The following is a 20,750-nucleotide window of genomic DNA, read 5'->3' as shown; positions in this document are numbered from 1 at the left end:
AACAGGCTCAGATCCCCGTCATTTGCATGAAGAAAAGACGGAGGAAAAGAGGACGCAGATCGGGCTGACTTTTGAGAATCTGTAGGCGAGCGAGTAAACTCCCACTGCCATCAATTCTAATTGCTGACCTACGTTTACGATTATCTTACCAATGGGATATTAAAGAGCTTCTATCCCAAGCCATAAGACTGCTGAACAATTAATCAAATGGCCACCGGAAAATTACATTGACTCCCCCCCTCCATTTGTTTTGTACACTGCTGCTACTCGCTGTTTATTATCTATGCCGTCACTTCGCCCCTACCTACATGTATAAATGACCTCTAACCTGTACCTCTGCACACTGACTTGGTACTGGTACCCCCTGTATATAGCTTCGTTAATGTTATGTTATTGTGTTACTTTTTATTATTTTTTACTTTAGTTTATTTGGTAAATATTTTATTAACTCTTCTTGAACTGCACTGTTGGTTAAGGGCTTGTAAAGTAAGCATTTCACGGTAAGGTTACACTTGCATGCGGCGCATGTGACAAAGTTTGATTTGATTTTATCAACTTTTCCATATCACCAAAATGTTCCAAAACTGAGATATAGTTCTTCAGTTGTAGGGGTCCATTGTGGATTGAAATTACAGTTTATTAATTAAATAGCATAGGCGATGAGTAATAACAACTGTAAAAAAGGTGTGACCAATATTGCCCTTGTCGTCAAGCAAGTTTCCAATTGGCCAATTGTACTAATCATGTGTGTATTTAAAGCAACTGCCCAGTGTTTACAGATTACAATGAGATATGACCTATAATTAATTACAATATGAGTGAAATCCTTTTCCTTAAGAATTGTTTTTTAAAAAGCAGATTTTCTGTGTTGGAATGGTGTGGGCATATACCGGTCATAAAATTATCACACTACCTTCTCCTGCAGTGCGTCCAGGTATAGCTGAGCGTTGGTATAGTACATTGTGGTGGAGGAACGGAAGATGGTGATACCTGGTATCTCTTTAGCCTGTGGGACAAACCAACACACAAACAGGGGACTTCAATAGATGGTAATCTAAAAACTGTTTTAAAACCCACTGTTGAATAACCCACTGACACCCCCCTAATTACATATTACAGTTTTGTTTTATTGCTTTGGTCTTATTTTTAAAAGTATGTGATGAATTTCCAAAAGTCAACTGGTAACACTTGTAACATGGACAGTCTTGCATTCAAAACCTTTCCTTGTGCATTAATTTTGTTTGTTCACCACAGAACCACTGAAATCGTTGCATGACTCATCCATTAGGTGGTGTGCTCATGGGGATGGCAATCATAAATCTTCCACCTGTATTGTAATGATGTGTTGTATTTTACATGAATGTAGTAGTCCTGTACATGGCTCAGTTTGTAAGAGCCTGGCACTAGCAACACCAGAGTTCTGTGGTCACATACCAAAAAATGTTGTGACTTTGGATGAAAGTGTCTGCTACATAAATGGCATATATTACAGTACTGTATTGGCCAATGCAATTTTAGTAAAGCAGTGTGAACTCTGCATTGTAAAAGGAAAATACTTTATATGAACATGTGTTGCAATGTGAAACATATATTTCTAGATGAAACACTGATTAAGTTTGGTGAAAAAAGGACTGTATGAAATTGTTGTAGTTGGTCAGTTAAATGTACTTAGAGTTTTGAAAGAACTACCTTTTTGATGATCTGGACTAAAAGTTGTGAAAATGTACCACATGAAAATTGCACTAAAGCGATACAAAAAAAACTGTAAACAGCTCCGTCTCACCTCCTCATATGTGTCTGTATCCAAGTAGAGCTCAGTCCCAGGAACATGCCCCAGGATATAGTACCTCGGCCTGGGAGAGAGAGCACGCACGCGAGAGAGAGAGAACAGATGTTATCTTCTTTAAGAAGAAGAGAAACACAATACATTCACTTTAGAACAATGGTATTCAAAGTCGCGACCAGTGGGATTGCCCAAAAAATTATAATAATACGTGTACAGATTTTTGTATGGGACAATATACAAACATTTTTGAGAAAGATATTTACTGGTTTCTTTTAATTTCTGTAAGAAATTTAAACGTAATGAAGGTTATTTGTTGATGCAAAAATGTAAATGTAACGATTTTAAGGTTGTATCATCTTATTTGGGGTGGGGTTGTGAGAAATGATTGTGAAAAAAATGGGGCCCCCTCTGAAAAAGTTTGAATACCACTGTTTTAGAAGGATTAATCTATCTTACTCTCTCTAACAAGCAAACACGTGTGCTCATGCACACACACTCATGCAAACACACTTTTTAAAATTGTATAATCTGCCTTCCTTTTGCTGGACCCCAAAATGAGTACCTGCTGCCTTGGGGATCCATAATAAATACAAATAAAATACACTCAGACTCACAGTTGTGTTTTGAAGATGACAGTGAGCATAGAGAAGCCGATGGATGCACCTAGGCCGATGTCCAGGTTCAGTAAGATAGTACACACCAGCGTTACCAACCACACGAGCTAGGGGACAGCAGAGACACAGGTAGTCAGTATGGGGAATACCCAGGAATCAGGGTTTCCCAAACCCCATTTGAGTCATATACGTCAATCTCAAGTTAGGATGCATGTTTTAGGAAATAACTATGTGTATAAATGTGTAACTCGCCCCTCGGACTCCCGAGTGGCGCAGTGGTCTAAGGCACTGCATTTCAGTGCAAAAGGCGTCACTAGAGTCCCTGGTAGGAATCCAGGCTGAATCACATCTGGCTGGGATTGGGAGTCCATAGGGCGACACACGGCGCCAGGGTAAGCCGTCATTGTAAATAAGATTTTGATGTTACTGACTTGTCTAGTTAAATATAGGTCAAATAAAAAAAGCTCTCACCAGGTCGACCTTATTGCTCTTCCAGAGTGCAGGAATGTCTTTAAACTGCATAAAAAGGCCTTTCAGGTTCACAAGCACTATACAGGCCAGGACAGCCTAGGGGACACACAAACACTCATCAGATCAATGGTGTTGTCTGTGTTTGTATGGTGTGGAGGTGATGGAGACATAGATACCTTGGGTAGCTCCTCAAATAGTGACCCCAGTTGCAGAATGAAGATCAGCACAAGTACTGAAGAAATCAGCCCCACAACCTGACAAAATGTACAAACACATTAGTTAGTGTGCACGTGTGCGTAAATATTAGCAAGTGGAGATACGTGTATGTGCATGCATGAGTGTAGGTCTTTGTGTGTTACCTGTGTCTTGCCCCCAGTGCTATCCTGGAGGAGGGTACGCGACGGAGAAGCAGCAATAGCGTGGCATTGAAAGAATCCTCCCACTATGTTACAGAGACCAATAGCCACCATCTCCTAGAAAGAGAGAGAAAGAGTGGGGGGAGATTAGAAGAATGGAGAGGCTCAATTAAATTGGGGTTTATTTACTTGTGGCCACCCCCAGTAAATAACTCCTTGTGCTTATTCGAATGTGTCGGCCATTAAACATTCAGGATCAAAGAGCTGGATCAAACACTGTGTGTTCCCTTCCTGTCTCACTCCTTCAGAGCAAAGCAACCCCAAGCACATGCCCCTGTTGGTCTGCCAGTGTGTGTGTTTGTGTGTGTTTGTACGTGCATGTCCCACCTGGTTGCTGTCCACATTGTAGCCGTGTTTTTGGCCAAAGATTTTTCCCAAGGAGATGTTAAGGGCATATCCCACTATGCCTACTACGAATGCATCACCAACTACCGAACCCCACATACTAACATCAGGTGACCTGGGAGCCTTTAGTCTAAGGATAAAGAGGAAAGGGAGATGGGGAGACAACAGTAGTGGAGAGAAAGGGAGAGGAAGAGAGGGAGAGATTAAAGTGGACATGGGGAGGACGGGATAGAGGAGAATTATGTGGTTCAAAGACACTGTCAATATGTATCTCATTGATTACTGCTTCATCCAGACCCCTCCTCCTTCCCCAACACATCCCCTTGACTCTTGCTGCTGGTAACAAGTGTTGAAACATGTACACAAACAAATAAGGATGTTGGTGTTTAACTGTGTATCAATGCACAGGCTAAGTTATGATTGCTCAAAGTAACCTAAATGATAAACGACCTGTAGGCTACCTAAGGTAAAGCCATGTTATGAAGAAAATGATTTGATACCTGAAAGAATGAAATGATCAATTTACACCAGTGACAATGATCAAGCCTATGAATACTATCTCCTCCATTCAGATAAGCTGCCTGCAACAGCTGATGTTGAGCAGTAGCAGTAGTCACTTCATATTGTAACTTTTGTCTTTGGCAGTCCTGCAATTTGAAGACCATGCAGAATCAGCTAAAACACATGTCCAAAACTGCCTCAGCAAATCTTGATGAAACAGGTTGACATTTACTGGCTGTTGATAATTGTTTCACTGACAACACATTCGTCTCTGCTCACTGTATCTGTGTTTCCTTATTTGACTTTGACATTTTTATCTATTCGCCCGGCCCACTCGACCCAGTTCCATTCGAACGCGATTGTGTTTCCATTCACAACTTCTGTCAACGCTAGCGAATTACCTCAGAGTGGTAGCCAGCTAATAATTAAAAAACATCTTAATTAACCTCTTGAAACTAGGGGGCACTATTTTTAATTTTGGAAAAATAATGTTCCCAAAGTAAACTTCCTATTTCTTAGGACCAGATGCTAGAATATGCATATAATTGACTGCTTAGGATAGAAAACATTCTAAACTTTCCAAAACTGTAACAATATTGTCTGTGAGTATAACAAAACTGATATTGCAGGCAAAATCCTGAGAAAAATCCAATCAGGAAGTGACTCTTATTTTGAAACCCCTGTCTTTCTATGCATCCCTTTTTCCCATTGAAAGGGGATATCAACCAGAATCCCTTTTCTGTGGCTTCCCTAAGGTGTCTACAGCCTTTATTTTGAAGATTGAGCTTAAACGACAACATTGCGTCAGTGGCCAGCTGAGGGCTCTCAGAGGTAGTCATTTTTCCTCTCGCTCCTACTGAAAAGCCAACTGTCCCGGTTGATATATTATCGAATAGATATTTGAAAAACATCTTGAGGATTGATTATAAAAAAACATTTGCCATGTTTGTCGATATTATGGATATAATTAGATTTTTTTTTCGGCGTTGTCGTGACCGCTATTTCCGGTGGATTTCTGAACATATCGTGACAAGCAAACGGAGGAATTTTGGGTATAAAAATAACGGGTAAACGGTTAATTTGATTGCTTTTCTGATTTTCGTGACCAAGCTTCCTGCTGCTAGCTGGACATAATGCTATGATAAGTTATCGATAAACTTACACAAACGCTTGTCTTGCTTTGGCTGTAAAGCATAATTTAAAAATCTGAGATGACAGGGTGATTAACAAAAGGCTAAGCTGTGTTTCACTATATTTCACTTGTGATTTCATGAATATTTTTTTGTAATATTTTTTGACCGTTGCGCTATGACAATTCCCACGGATCCGGGATGGGTAGTTCCAAGATAAACAAGTAAAAAAAACAAAACATGGCTCACATTTGGGAACACACACAAATGGCTCTTCGGAGGTTGGATGGTATCACCGTACCCCATCCGTCCATGAGTGATAATTGGGTGGATGACGTATGGGGACATTTTTCATTACTTCATGCTCACCTTGGGAGTGGATGGTTCCACTATGAAACATTACAAGAGTACAGAGGCCTATCACTACCTCCACAGTGGTAAGGTGGGCCGAGTTGTTCTTCACCAGGAGGAGGGAAAAGGATTGGTATTTGCAGAAGGCCGATGTTCAGCCCAGCCAATCAAGCAGCTCTTACCACTCTGCTTGGGTACTTGTATCCAACAACAGATCAGTAGAGATGTCTGAATTGAAAATATCATGATTTATTGGTAATGTTAACATGTATTTGTGGATCAACAGAACTGCTGTATTAATGTGGGGAATCTGTAAGTATCCTGTCAAATCTCATGTTGGTGAAGCAAGGTAGGATTATGGAGGTGAGGTTTATCCAGGTGAGTAGGGTATAACATTAATTTAGACATGTCAGCATCACATGTATTTCTTTAGTGTTATTGTTTGTAACATATCCTTGTGGTTGGGGGTAATGCCTAAAGTACGGTAAGTATAAGTGGTCATCTCATTGGGAACAATCGCAAGGTAAGTTTATGATTAAACTTACATGTGGTTGGATTAAGTTGATCACATAGTCCTCAGTCACACGATTGTTAATAATGGGATTTTCTCTGAATGTCTTTTGTTGTAACAAACATTCTATCACAGGTGCCCAATGGGCTAACTGGCATAGCCTGGACTGATGAGAAGTGACAGAGTGCTGAACTCCAAGGAACTGTTGAAGTCAAGGGGAATGGCAGTGATTCTCTGGATGATGTCTTCAATGGGACAGCCTGTGATGTGAAGGTGGTGGAGGGCACACCCCAACTGCAACCACACGGGCCACCTGTCTACTATATGCAGGTGCAAAGTGGTATGTTTTGCATAGGACTGAGAGAAAGTAAGGTGTTCATCTGGACTCACAGCAAGTTGTCATCCCTGTCCCCTATGTTACACAGAGGCTTTCCTGAGGTTGAAGGCATTCTACTTTTCACACATGCTGCTATTTATTGTTGAGGAGCATCAGGTAGGCAGATTGTCAGTGACAAATATATTTAGCTCTGTATAAGTATGTAGTCATGTCTCTACTGTTTGCAGTTACTATTAACAAATAGTTTTTCAATTAAAAAGCCTGGCTTAATGCATCAACAGTCACAGTATTGTGGAAATAGATTTAATGGCTTTATTCTTTTGTAAAATTAATGAGTATGTAATAGAATTAATTGATATGTATTTAACGTAACTTTTGACACCACTTTAATTCATATTCAGATATCGACCCTGTGAATGCCATTTGACTGGTCCTGGTCCGTTCATTCAGCATCTTCATGAATGATCTCACCACGCAGGTTACACAGGGCAGCAATGTATTTTGTCCACATTAGATGAGAGGTTGATTGACACTGTCTGAGATTAATCTAAACCGTTTTAGCCTTTGAATTACATTTTCCACATGAACCCTCACGTTAGCTATCCATCTTGTACATGTGGTGTCCTCTTCTGACAGTTGTGTGCCTCTTTTTGTGAAGGTAGTGAAGGTAGGCTGGAATTGTTCATTTGATCTTACTCTCATGTAGCAGATCACAGATTGTGAAGCCCTGGTCAGCCATGACATCATCACCTGGACAGAGGTACTCCAGGAACCCAGAATCTGATGTTATATATTTGTTGCTACATCTACCTCCATATGCTGAGGAGATGAACTTCAATTGCCACCAGGTACTTGATATTGTTCTGGGCGTAGTAATGGCTGGAATGACTCTCCCCTTGAATCCAGATTCTTTAACTTCTAAAAACCAGTTTCTGAGCAGTCAATAATGCAGGTTGTTCCTGGGTAGTGATTGTTCAAACATTGTGCATTGTAGCATGAATGGTTACCCTTGGCAGCCATAGAATGTACTCTTTTCCATCATGTCAATCCAATAACTAATCACTCGACTGACAATACTCTGGGAAACACCAAACCTTTCTGCTAGCTACTGTTGCAGCAAGTTGAGCTTCAGCTTCATCAGTGTTATCAGGAGTTGGTCTGTCAAGTCCATCGCTTTGGTCCAGAGCCACAAAGACTCAGCATCTTTAGAAGGTGGATACAGGTCATTTGGGGCTCCTCAGGAACATTCGGATACGTTGAGGCTGTTGTAAAAACTGCCTTCTCTTCATCCAATTGTTGAGACAGCCTCGTACTGAACATATAATGCTTGTCATGTTGACCAATTTTAGGATTTTGTACGGTTCTGTCAGTGTAAAACTATCAAGCTCTCAACTAAAAGTACCACTTTTGCATGCGCCAGCATCAGAAATAGAAACACAATTGCAACTAACTTGCCATGATCACTGTGACATTCCAGAACAAGGGAATAGGATGACTCTTTCCCAATGAACTACACCATATCACCTTCCCCTATCTTCCCTCTTCCTCTCCTCTTCTCCTCTTCTCCTGTGGACTCAACTGACCTTAGAACTCCCCTACCCACCCACAAACAATAACGCAAAAACACACACACACACTCATAAACACTCACCCTTTGGGGATCTGTCCGATGACGGCCACTTTGTATAGGCTGTGCAGTTTGCAGTAGTAAGAGATAAGTGTTGCTACTATGATCTGTAACATACACATAGACACACATAAGTTGTGTTGTGTTCGGAAGCTTTGCTGGGTTCGGAATCCATGCACAAATACAGGCCGATTATTTAACACAACTAATCATTTTACCATATTTTATTGGATCAATGTGACTAACTGGGCACATGCACACAGTGCGATACATACACTCCTCCGGAACATTAAACCGGAATATAAAACTGGACAATTAGACCGGAACATTAAACCGGAATATAAAACTGGAACATTAAACCGGAATGGTTTGGTGACATCAGCTATTGTGACAGGTTGCCCACTAGTGGTTTTCACTAGACCAAAAGAGAGAGAGATGAATGAGGAGCAAAAGAGAGAGGTGAGAGACACAGAGAGGTGTTTCCCTAGCACTACACAGCTGATTCAAATAACCGAGTTTGGTTAACCCTGGTGTAGAGGACTTACCGTTATGAGCTCTATTGGAACGGGCACAGGCATTTTCTTCTCATAGTAAATGTTGAGTTCTTTGACTGCTATGAGGACCGCCAAGGCCACAAGAGTTACCACCACGGCCGCAATGTTAGTCTCTGGCAGATGTCTACAGATATCTATTAGGAGCTAGAGAGAGGGAGAAAGAGAGACAGAGAGTGAGTTTCTGCATACATGCAGCAGTTGGAAAACATTTACAACTTTTGTATGTGGATGTGTTGTGTGCACTCACATAGACCTGAGACAGCGGTCCGGAGAAGCGTCCAACGCGGATCCCAAAGAGGCTTGGGAGTTGGGAAAGTACCACATGTATACCTGCTCCTGTCATGTAAGCACGTACCATGGGATCCGACAGGAACGTCACCGCAAAACCAAACCGAATCATGCCCAGCAGAAACAGAAAGATCCCACTCAGTAAGGTGGTGCTGGCTGCTATCTGTACTCTGACGGCATCGCGGGCTACTACATCTATAACTTCAGTCCCATTGGTTCCATTTAGAATCATGAAGTTACTGTTTGGGGCCAGCCTCTCTGTCGTGGTGCCTATCATGATGCTGGTCACAGCAAATGCGCCTGAGAAAACACACACAAGATCATGAGCATATTCCTTTGACCAAATTATATTAAAACATTCAAATTCTCTCTCTTTCTCCTTCCCCCCTTCCACACTCTGTCTTGCCTACGGAGATGTGTCTGGAGGTGCCAAAGATGCAGTACATGAGTACAGGGTAGAAGGAAGTGTAGAGGCCAAACACTGGGGGCACAGAGGCCAGCAGAGCATAGGCCAAACCTGGGGAAACATTACAGAAATGTCAGTCTTCATAGACTTCACAAAATAGATAGTTATCATATAGTATTCTCAGCTCAAAGAGATGCAACACTAACTTGAGATCAACTTGTGTAAATGAGGCTTTCACGTACCTCAAGCATGGGTATCAATGAAAGATTTACAGGTGGTTACATGCAGTGGCTTAAAATACTATTTAAGTAATTTATATGGTTAGGCCTATCTGTGCTTTAATATTTATATTTGTCACAACTTACTTTTTGTCGTAAATTACTTTTACTCAACTACATTCCTAAAGAAAATAATGTATTTTTTAAACATTTTCATTCACACCCAAAAGTACTGGTTACATTTTGAATGCTTAGCAGGACATGAAAACTGTCGAATATATTCACTTATAAAGAGAACATCCCTGGTCATCCCTACTGCCTCAGATCTGGCAAACTCACTAAACACAAATGCTTCATTTGTAAATTATGTCAGATTGTTGGAGTTTGTTTTATGCTGCTGTCTGGTTGGCTTAATAAAAGGAGTTTGATTCATAGCATTTAACTTTACTTATACTCAAGTATGGCAATTGGTACTTTTTCCCCCATTGTACTTATAGTAAGTACATGTTAAAATAAATAGTTTTAAACTTTTACTCAAGTAGTATTTTACTGGTTAACTTTCACTTGAGTCATTTTCTATACATTTTGGTCAGGTAAGACTATTTAGTACTTTTCCCACCATGTGTTGTTGATTTCAAGTTAGGATTGGGCCCTGTATGTGTGCTCAAACATTAGAGGTGGTACAGACCCATAGGCAGGTGCATGATGCCAATGCTTATGCCAGATATGAGGTCTCCCAGTGCGTCTTGTCTCACTGAGTAACGAGGCAGCCATGACAGGATAGGTATAAAGCTCAGCACAGAACGCTTCAGCTTGGGCACTGAACACCTGCGACCAGGGGGAAGAGTTGGAGAGGTGGAGAAAAGAATAATACATTTTTGTTATCCATTTGTGACAACGGATGTGTTTCTGCTGTGTGTTGAATAGGGCATGCAGGCAACTCAGCTCCTTGAGTGCCACAGTGAGTGCAGGGTTTTGTTCCATTCCATCTCTTACACTTCTAATTAAACTAAACCAGGAGTCTTAGAGCTAGGCTGGAACATTAGCCAGCACACATGATGGCAATTCAGGACCAGGTTTCATCTCCTTTGGTGGCACATAGATCCTGTTAACACCGTGCCATAGGGCTGTAGATACAATCGAGGCGGGAAAGGGAGTAAGCCTACATAGGATTTTGAAAAAAAATGAAATTCTACAATTAAAATAAATGTTCTATCACATTGACCATATTATTTTGGGGAAGCACAATTGATTCTGAGTTTGAGCATATCAAACTATTAAGATGTGTACGCTCATATTTTGTATAAATCACTTGCGCTGCTCGCGGTTTGAAGTCCACAATGTACGGGGGAGGTTGTAAGGCAGGGTTCCCCAACTGGCGGCCTACTGGCTGAATTTGGCCCACGAGTGGTTTTATTTGTCTTCTGTCAATAGACTATAAAAACACCAGGAAATCAGCTCCAGTGATTTACATTTTTGAAATCTGTTCAAGTATTCCCACTCATAATAGAGTGACATGATCGTATAAAAATGCAAGGAAGTTTTGAAATTATTATGCTTTATATTATATCTGTTAGCGATTCTTGCGGTCAAATTGACTTGTAATTATGTTCCGGCCCCCCGACCATCCGTCTAGTTGATACGTGTTCTATCGGTTGAGCTACATGGTGATGAACTTAGAGATCAGCCATTTTGTAACGGCTGTTGTGGGAAGAAGGTGAGGACCAATGCGCAGCGTTCTACATGTTCATCTTTTTAATAAAGTAAACTGAACACTGAATAACAAAACAACCTGAACATTTCTGTCTGGTGTAGACACACAAAGACTGAAAACAACAACCCACAAAACACAATGGAAAACAGGCTACCTAAATATGGTTCTTAATCAGGGACAACGATTGACAGCTGCCTCTGATTGAGAACCATACCAGGCCAAACACAGAAATAGAAAATCATAGACAACCCACCCAACTCACGCCCTGACCATACTAAAACAAAAGACAAAACAAAGGAACTAAGGTCAGAATGTGACACATTTAAAACCAGCAACTGTTTTTGCCGCTTCTGCCATAGACTCCTGGTCAAGTCCCGTTCCGAGGCATTGTAAAACCAGACGTCTTGATACAGGAAGAGCCGGCTGGTAGACGAGACTATTACTTTTTTAAGACAGTAAATAGCCCAAAGTTACTGCTATCTTAAACTAATGTAACTGTTTTTATAAGTGTGCTTGCTGAAGGCAGGCAAGAACACTCGAGATTTCATACATACTCATGTTATTAGGTGTGCTTGCTGAAGGAAAAGCACAACTTTAGATTTCTATCTTAGTCTTATTATTATTATAAATAAAGTTTGCTTCGCTACCCCACCCAGTGGGCCTCGGGATCATGTCATGGTATCTCTGTGCATTCAAATTGACATGAATAAAATGCTATTGTGAACATTGTCCATAGTTTATGCCTGCCCATACCATAACCCCACCGGCACTCTGTTCACAATCAGCAAACCGCTCGCCCACACAACGCCATACATGCTGTCTGCCATCTACCCGGTACAGTTCAAACCGGGATCCATCCATGCTGAGTACACTTATCCAGTGTGTCAGTGGCCATCGAAGTAGAGCTTTTGCCCACTAAAGTCAGTAGCGACGCCGAAATACAGTCGGTCAAGACCCTGGTGAGGACGATGAGCAAGCAGATTAGCTTCCCAGAGACAGTTTCCACCTCTCTCTCTCTCCTACACACAGGTTCTGTTATCTCAGGTCGTAAATTCCTGGAGGAGACTCTCTCCCCCTGGCCACACAGAAAGAGACACATAACGAGAACAAAGGATTTCACATGGCGAACTCCTAAATCCCCAAATGGGGATTTGATACAAAATGTCCCCTTGTGAGAAGGTGGGAATGGTTCGTGGATACTTAAGGGACGGGTATGTTTCATTTGGTGACCTCAGAGAGGACAGGAAACACACAACCATATCTCTGAATATGTAAATTTCTCAATTATGGGGTTTGCATCTAATTCTTATATAAAATGAATGAGTAAAGATTAAACTATTTATGAAATGAAGTAATATAACATTAAACCTTTAATGTGAAATAATTGTATTCCCATTAAAGTTGAACTTCTTATGGCCAGGTCGGACGGATGCGTCCCACCTGGCCAACATCCTGTGAAATTGCAGAGCGCGAAAATATGTGTTTATATATCAAAATAAAGCTTAACTTCTTCTTAATGCAGCCGCTGTGTCAGATTTCAAAAGGGTGTACGGCGAAAGCAAACCATCTGCGCGTTTGACTCAGAAATACACCGGTTTCAACTCGCCCAAATGCCTAGAAAGTATCTAATACGTTACCTGTAAACTTGGTCCAAACATTTCAAACAACAGTCCTAATACAACCTCAGGTATGATAAAATATAACATCTCTAGGGGGTGTGGGATGCTACCGTCCAACCTGGCCAACATCCAGTGAAATTGCAGAGGGCCAAATTCAAAAACAGAAATACTCATTATAAAAATTCATGAAACATACAAGTGTTATACATTGGTTTAAAGATTAACTTCTTGTTATTCCAACCACGGTGTCAGATTTCAAAAAGGCTTTACAGCAAAAGCAAACCATGCGATTATCTGAGAACAGCGCCCAGCAGACAAATCATTACAAACAGTTACCAGCCATGTAGAGGGGTTACACAAGTCAGAAAGAGCGATAAAATAATCACTTACCTTTCATGATCTTCATTTGGATGCACTCACAAGACTCCATGTTACACAATAAATGTTTGTTTTGTTCTATAAAGGCCCTCTTTATATTCAAAAATGTGTGTTTTGTTCAGTAATCCATTTGAACAAAGTACGGTAAATGTTTGTTTTGTTCTATAAACGCCCTCTTTATATTCAAAAATGTGTGTTTTGTTCAGTAATCCATTTGAACAAAGTGCGGTCACAGACAGACGAAAAATCAAAAAAGTACCATAAACGTTCGTAGAAACATGTCAAACAATGTTTATAATTAATCCTTAGGTTGTTTTTGTCATAAATAATTGATCATATATTTCAACCGGACAATAGCTTCGTCAATAGAAAAGGAAAAACAAGAAAGGCACGCTCCCGGTCACAGGACTCATGTCTGGAAATTTCTACTGTCTTCTCATTGAAAGTGTATTTCTCCCTCATTTTTCAGAGTAAAAGCCTGAAACAATGCCTAAAGACTGGCCACATGTAGTGGAAGCCATAGAGATCGTGAACTGGGTCATAAGGGTAGCCTAGTGGTTAGAGTGTTGGACTAGTAACTGAAAGGTTGCAAGTTCATACCCCCGAACTGAAGGTACAAATCTGTCGTTCTGCCCCTGAACAGGCAGTTAACCCACTGTTCCTAGGCCGTCATTAAGAATGTGTTTTTAACTGACTTGCCTAGTTAAATAAAGGTAAAATAAATAAGTCTTTGTATGGTGGATAGGCTTTCAATGGAAAAACAGGCATTTCAAAATAATAGCACTTCCTGGATGTGGTTGTGAGACCTGTTGAATGTACAAATTCTCTAAAACGACATTGGAGGTGGCTTATGCAGTAGTAGAGAAATGAACATTTCATTCTCTGGCAACAGCATTGGTGGAAATTCCTGAAGTCAGTTTCTGACAGTTTGTACAGAAATTCTTTGGTTATGCAAACCCAGAGTTTCATCAGCTGTCTGGGTGGTTGGTCTCAGACGATCCTTCAGGTAAAGAAGACGGTTTAGGAGGTGCTGGGCTGGCATGGTTACATGTGGTCTGCAGCTGTGAGGCCTGTTGAATGTACAGCCATATTTTCTAAAACGACAATAGTGGTGGCTTATAGTAGAGAAATTAAAATCTCTGGCAACAGCTTTGGTGGAAATTCCAGCAGTCAACATGCCAATTGCATGCTCCATCAAAACGTTGTGTTGTGGTACAAAACTGGACATTTTAGTGGCCTTTTTGTCCCCAGCATAAGGTGCACCTGTGTGATGATCATGCTGTCTAATCAGCTTCTTGATATGCCACACGTGGTGGATGGATTATTTTGGACAAATGCTCACTAACAGCAATATAAACAATTTGAGAAATAGATTTTTTTTGTGCTTATGGAACATTTCTGAGATCTTTTATTTCAGCTCATGAAACACCTTACATGTTGCGTTTATAATTTGCTCAATACCCACTCAAAAAGACAGCCAAAAGTTTGATAAATTCCCAATGTGTCACTGCGCTTTTAACCATTTTAAAGCAAATGTGATCACCACAGACCTGCAACCTTTGCATGCTCTCTTGAACATGCACGCTTTCTAAGATGACATAGGAGGACATTTATAGTTACAGTAAACTTCAAGACAAATGTGTCCATGGATGTCTTTCTAATTTTAAGGTTGAATAAATACTGTTACAATAGTAAGATTTCACGCTCGCTATCCTCAAACTCCCTTTCATAAATCGACCAAGGCGCAGCGTGCATGTATTCCACATCTTTTAATGAAAGTGAAACCGAAATAACCAAAAAACAAACAGGTAAACAGCAAAGACCGTGAAGCAACTGAGGTGCACACAAACACACACAGAAAATAATTACCCACAAAACACAGGTGGGAAAAGGCTACCGAAGTATGGTTCTCAATCAGAGACAACGACAGACAGCTGTCCCTGATTGAGAACCATACCCGGCTAAAAACAAAGAAAGAATAACATAGAATGCCCACCCTAATCACACCCTGGCCTAACCAAAATAGAGAATAAAAAGCCTCTCTATGGCCAGGGAGTGACATAAGATCACATTCACTTTAGGCTATTTAACTGTATTGTAAAAGCTTTATTGGATTGTATTTGGTTGTCAATCTAAGTTTTAACCTCTACAGGATCGGCGTCACCCCCGTGGGACGGTTGAGCTAATGTGATTAGCATGAGGTTGTAAGTAACAAGAACATTTCCCAGGACATAGATATCTGATATGGGCAGAAAGCTTAAATTATTGTTAATCTAACTGCACTGCCCAATTTTAAAGTAGCTATTACAGTGAAAGAATACCATGCTATTGTTTGGAGAGTGCACAGTTATGAACTTGAAAATGTGTCAGTAAACCAATTAGGCACACTTGGGCAGACTTGATACAACATTGGATCAGTCTAAAACTTTGCACATGCACTGCTGCCATCTAGTGGCCAAACTCAAAATTGCGTCTAACCTGGAATAAAATATTGACCTTTCTCTTGCATCTCAAAGATGATGGGGGGAATTTTATGTTTTTTCTTTCTTATCTAATGTGTTGCATTCTCCTAAATTAATTTCACATTTCCACAAAATGCAAAGTGTATCAAGAATAGGCATATCCTTCAGGTCCTGAGCTACAGGCAGTTAAATTTGGGTATGTCGTTTTATGCGAAAATTGAAAAAAAGGGTCTGATCCTCATATTTTCTTAACTGCGTTGTTGGTATCTGGTTGAGAGAATGCCATGAGTGTGAAAAGCTGTCAAGTATCCCTAACCCTAAATATATTTATCACTTTTTAGGTTACTACATGATTCCATATGTGTTATTTCATAGTTTTGACGCCTTCACTATTATTCTACAATGTAAAAATAAAGAATTTTTGTATAAACATACTCAATCTTTTGACTGGTACTGTCACGCCCTGGCCTTAGTTATCTTTGTTTTTTCTTTATTATTTTGGTTAGGCCAGGGTGTGACATGGGTGATTTTTTGTGTTCGTCTTGTCTAGGGGTTTATTAGATTAATGGGGTTGTGTTCAGTTTAGTTGTCTAGGTAAGTCTATGGTTGCCTAGAGTGGTTTTCAATCAGAGGCAGGTGTTTATCGTTGTCTCTGATTGGGAACCATATTTAGGCAGCCATATTCTTTGGGTATTTTGTGGGTGATTGTTTCCTGTCTTTGTGTTTTATGCACCAGATAGGACTGTTTCGGTTTTCACGTTTATTGTTTTGTAGTTTGTTCATGTTAAGTGTATCTTATTAAAGAACCATGAACTTCAACCACGCTGCGTTTTGGTCCGCTTCTCCTTCCCAGGAAGAAAGCCGTGACAGGTACTGCATACAAAAATATTAACTCAATATGTAAAGTGTTGTTCCCATGTTTCATGATTTGAAATAAACAATAAAAGCTTATTTCTCTCAAATGTTTTGCACGAATCTGTTTACAACCCTGTTAGTGAGAAATGTATCCTTTGCCAAGATAACCTATCCACCTGACAGGTGTGGCATTTCAAGAGGCTGAATAAATAGCATGATCATTACACAGGTGCACCTTGTGCTGGGGACAATACAAAGATACTATAAATTGTGCAGTTTTGTCACACATCACAATTGCACAGATGTCTCAAGTTATGAGGGAGCGTGTAAATGGCATGTTGACTGCAGGAATGTCCAACAGAGCTGTTGCCAGATAATTTAATGTTGATTTCTCGACAATAAGCTGCCTCCAACATCGTTTTAGAGAATTTGGCAAGACGCTCAACCAGACTAAAAACCGCAGACCACATGTAACCATGCCAGCCCAGGACCTCCACATCCGGCTTTGTTACCTGAAGGATCGTCTGAGACCAGCCACCAGGACAGCTGATAAAACTGAGGAGTTTTTCTATATGTAATAAAGACCTTTTGTAGGGGAAAAACTCAATCTAATTGACTGAGTCTGGCTCCTAAGAGGGTGGGCTTATGCCCTCCCAGGCACACCCATGGCTGCGCCCCAGCGCAATCATGTGAAATCCATATATTAGGGCCTAATTTATTTATTTCAACTGTAACTCAAATCTTGAAATTCTTGCATGTTGTATTTATATTTTTGTTCAGTATATGAAGTGCATTCGGGAAAAGTATTCAGACCCCTTGACGTGTCACAGCCTTCTTCTAAAATGTATTAAAATATTTATTTTTCCTCATCAATCTACACACAATACCGCATAATGACAAAGTGATAATGGGTTTTTAGAAATGTTTCTAATTTACTTCCATAAGTATTTAGACCCTTTGCTATGAGATTCATCTCAGGTACATCCTGTTTCCATTGATCATCCTTGAGATGTTTGTACAACTTTATTGGAGTGGTAAATTCAATAGATTGCACATGATGTGGAAAGGGATACATCTGTCTATATAAGGTCCCACAGTTGACAGTGCATGTCAGAGCAAAAACCAAGCCATGAGGTCGAAGCAATTTTCCGTAGAACTCCGAGATAGGATTGTGTCGAGGCCACAGATCTAGGGAAGGGTACCAAAAAATGTCTGCAGTATTGAAGGTCCCCAAGAACACAGTAGCCTCCATCATTCTTCAGGAGGCTGAAGAAATTTGGCTTGTCACCTAAAACCCTGACAAACTTTTACAGATGCACAATCGAGAGCATCCTGTCAGGCTGTATCACCGTCTGGTAGGGCAACTGCACTTCCCTCAACCGCAAGGCTCTCCAGAGGGTGGTGCGGTCTGCACAAGCATCACCGGGGGCAAACTACCTGCCCTCCAGGACACCTAGAGCACCCGATGTCACAGGAAGGCCAAAAAGATCATCAAGGACAACACCATGAGCCACTGCCTGTTCACCCTGTTTCCATCCAGAAGGTGTGGACAGTACAAGTGCATGAAAACTGGGACCGAGAGATTGAAAAACAGCTTCTATCTCAAGGTCATCAGACTGCTAAATAGCAATCATTAACTCAGAGGCTGCTGCCTAGATAGAGACTCAAATCACTGGCCACTTTAATAAATGGATCACTCGCCAATTTAAAAATGTTAACATATCTTACATTACCTCATACCATCTATTGCACCTTGCCTATGCTTCTCCTGACATCGCTCATCCATATACGTGTATGCATATTCTCATTCACCCCTTTGTGAGTATTTCAAAGTTTTTGGGGAATTGTTAGATTACTTGTTAGATATTACTGCACTGTCGGAACTAGAAGCACAAGCATTTCACTACACTCGCATTAACATCTGCTAACCATGTGTACGGGACCAACAACACTTGATTTATTTGACATAAGGCACCTAAAGTACTCTGACCATGAGAAACAAGATTATCTGAAACCAAGATTGAAATCTTTGGCCTGAATGCCAAGTGTCACATCTGGAGGAAACCTGCAACCATCCCTACAGTTAAGTATGGTGGTGGCAGCATCAGCCTGTGGGGATGTTTTTCAGTGGCAGGGAGACTAGTCAGTATCGAGGGAAAGATGAATTGAGGAAAGTACAGAGAGATCCTTGATGAAAATCTGCTCCAGAGCGCTCAGGACCTCAGACTGTCCTGTCCAACAGGACAACAACCCTAAGCACACAGACAAGACAATGCAGGAGTGGCTTCTGGACCAGTCTCTTGAATGTCCTTGAGTGACCCAGCCAGAGCCCGGATTTGAATCCGATCAAACAATAGCTGTGCAACGACGATCCCCATACAACCTGACAAGATTTAGAGGATCTACAGAGAAGAATGGGAGAAACTCCACAAATGCAGGTGTGCCAAGCTTGTAGCGTCACACCCGAGAAGACCCAAGGCTGTAATTGCTGTCAACGGTGCTTCAACTAAGTAATGAGTCAGAATACTTATGTGATATATATTTTGCAATATTTGCAAAATATATTTAGTCATTATTGGGTATTGTGTGTAGATTGATGAGGAAAATAAGGCTGTAACGTAACATAATGTGGAAAAAGTCAAGGGGTCTCTAAACTTTCCGAATACACTGTATATATATATACACACTCCGGACTCCAACATTGCTAATCCTAATATTTATGTATATCTTAATTCTATTATTTTACTTTTTCTTTTACTGCACTGTTCTGACAGTGCAGTAATATAACAATTCCACAACAACTACCTAATACACACAAATGTAAAGGCATGGAATAAGATTTGTGTGCATTGTTGTGTATTGTCTGATATTACTTCTCTGTTGGAGCTAGGAACATTAGCATTTTGTTACTTCCGCAATAACATCTGATAAATATGTGTATACAACCAATACAATTCAATTTTGATTGAATCCATATTGCAGAAGTTTAGTGCTATAGCGCGATTGAAATTTAAAGGTAATTTCTGATTGAGCCCAGATATGCAGCATTTACCATGAATGCAGTCTCTGCGAACATTGGTTTTTAATTCAAATCCCACTATTATAATAAACTTCCACGATACAGATTGAATCGAGCCCCAAATCAGATCAAACTTTATTTAAAGTTTGATATGACTTAGGCTTATTCTTTAACTTAGATGTTTGGTTGCAATAGAGATGTGAATTCAACCTATTACTAATGTGAAATCAACCAAAGCTTTAAACCCTAGGCCTATTTTCAAATTTCTTGTTGAATCCTGGTTTGAAATGAAATGATAGCTTTTGAAGACATGGGCCTAAAAAGCATAATTGATGATATATGATTGATAAAGTATATTTACTTTTCATTTGTTCTGTTAAATCTACCCTTTGAAATGACTGATTGCTATAGTGAATGTCTTGAGTTCTTAATTGGAGAGACATTTATGCAAGGTTTGTCTATGTTGAAAATTGGTTACCATGACATAATCCCGTTGTTGAAATTTCACCCTCTAAATCAGTCTACATTGATGACTTTTGCAAATCCAATGTATTTTACTAAATTCCACATCACGATACGTTGACAAATTACATTGAAACTACATTGATTCAATCCGTTTGTGCCCAATGGGATGTTACTATCTTACCTGAGGGAATCTTTCACCCGCTCCTTCAGGAGAGGTCTGGTGGAGTGAGTCCGTCTTCTGGCCAACTCGTCCAAGCAAAGCTCGTTCAAAACATCCCTCTCCACGTAAAACTCCCCAGCCCTCTGCTCCTCAACTCCCATGTCTTCCAACACTGAATGTCTGTGTGTTTATTACTTTGTGTGTCTCTCTCTCTTTTCTTTCTGTCTATGTTCCTTTGTCTGCCCTTCTAGTCTGAAACAGTGTGCGGAGGAAAAACCTCTCACAAAGGTCTCACAATTATCAACAAACTGTCAAACACCCTGATAAGAGGTACAAAAAAAGCTACTCAATGTTCCAAGCTAGTCTGAGTGTACTCATGGCTGTGTCTTTGTTTGTATCTCAGTTGGACCTTCCTCATATCTGAGTGCAGGACACAATCCCTGATATTCTGGTTCGAACAGAGACTTAGCTGACTAATAAGGACATTAAGATTTGTGGTTAAAATATCTTCAGGTGTGATATA

General features: G+C 40.4%; 1 protein-coding gene across 1 annotated transcript in view; it reads right to left on the bottom strand.

Annotated features, from left to right (window-relative positions):
* The window catches only part of LOC112246256 (solute carrier family 26 member 6-like), a 32,893-nt gene extending 12,175 nt beyond the window's left edge, over positions 1–20,718 (bottom strand). The window contains exons 1-13 of the mRNA XM_024414553.2: positions 20,249–20,718; positions 10,244–10,383; positions 9,338–9,448; positions 8,891–9,231; positions 8,635–8,787; positions 8,114–8,196; positions 3,615–3,762; positions 3,231–3,344; positions 3,048–3,125; positions 2,872–2,967; positions 2,401–2,507; positions 1,784–1,853; positions 914–1,006 (exon numbers count right to left, since the gene is read on the bottom strand). Of these exons, the coding sequence (XP_024270321.2) occupies positions 914–1,006; positions 1,784–1,853; positions 2,401–2,507; positions 2,872–2,967; positions 3,048–3,125; positions 3,231–3,344; positions 3,615–3,762; positions 8,114–8,196; positions 8,635–8,787; positions 8,891–9,231; positions 9,338–9,448; positions 10,244–10,383; positions 20,249–20,388 (1,674 nt within the window). The 5' untranslated portion in view covers positions 20,389–20,718. The remainder of the gene's footprint in view (positions 1–913; positions 1,007–1,783; positions 1,854–2,400; positions 2,508–2,871; positions 2,968–3,047; positions 3,126–3,230; positions 3,345–3,614; positions 3,763–8,113; positions 8,197–8,634; positions 8,788–8,890; positions 9,232–9,337; positions 9,449–10,243; positions 10,384–20,248) is intronic.
* Positions 20,719–20,750: the final 32 nt, after the last annotated feature.

The sequence above is a fragment of the Oncorhynchus tshawytscha genome, linkage group LG28 (assembly GCF_018296145.1).
Source record: "Oncorhynchus tshawytscha isolate Ot180627B linkage group LG28, Otsh_v2.0, whole genome shotgun sequence".
In the NCBI taxonomy this organism is placed as follows: domain Eukaryota; kingdom Metazoa; phylum Chordata; class Actinopteri; order Salmoniformes; family Salmonidae; genus Oncorhynchus; species Oncorhynchus tshawytscha.
This window is presented reverse-complemented; position numbering and strand designations above follow the sequence as displayed.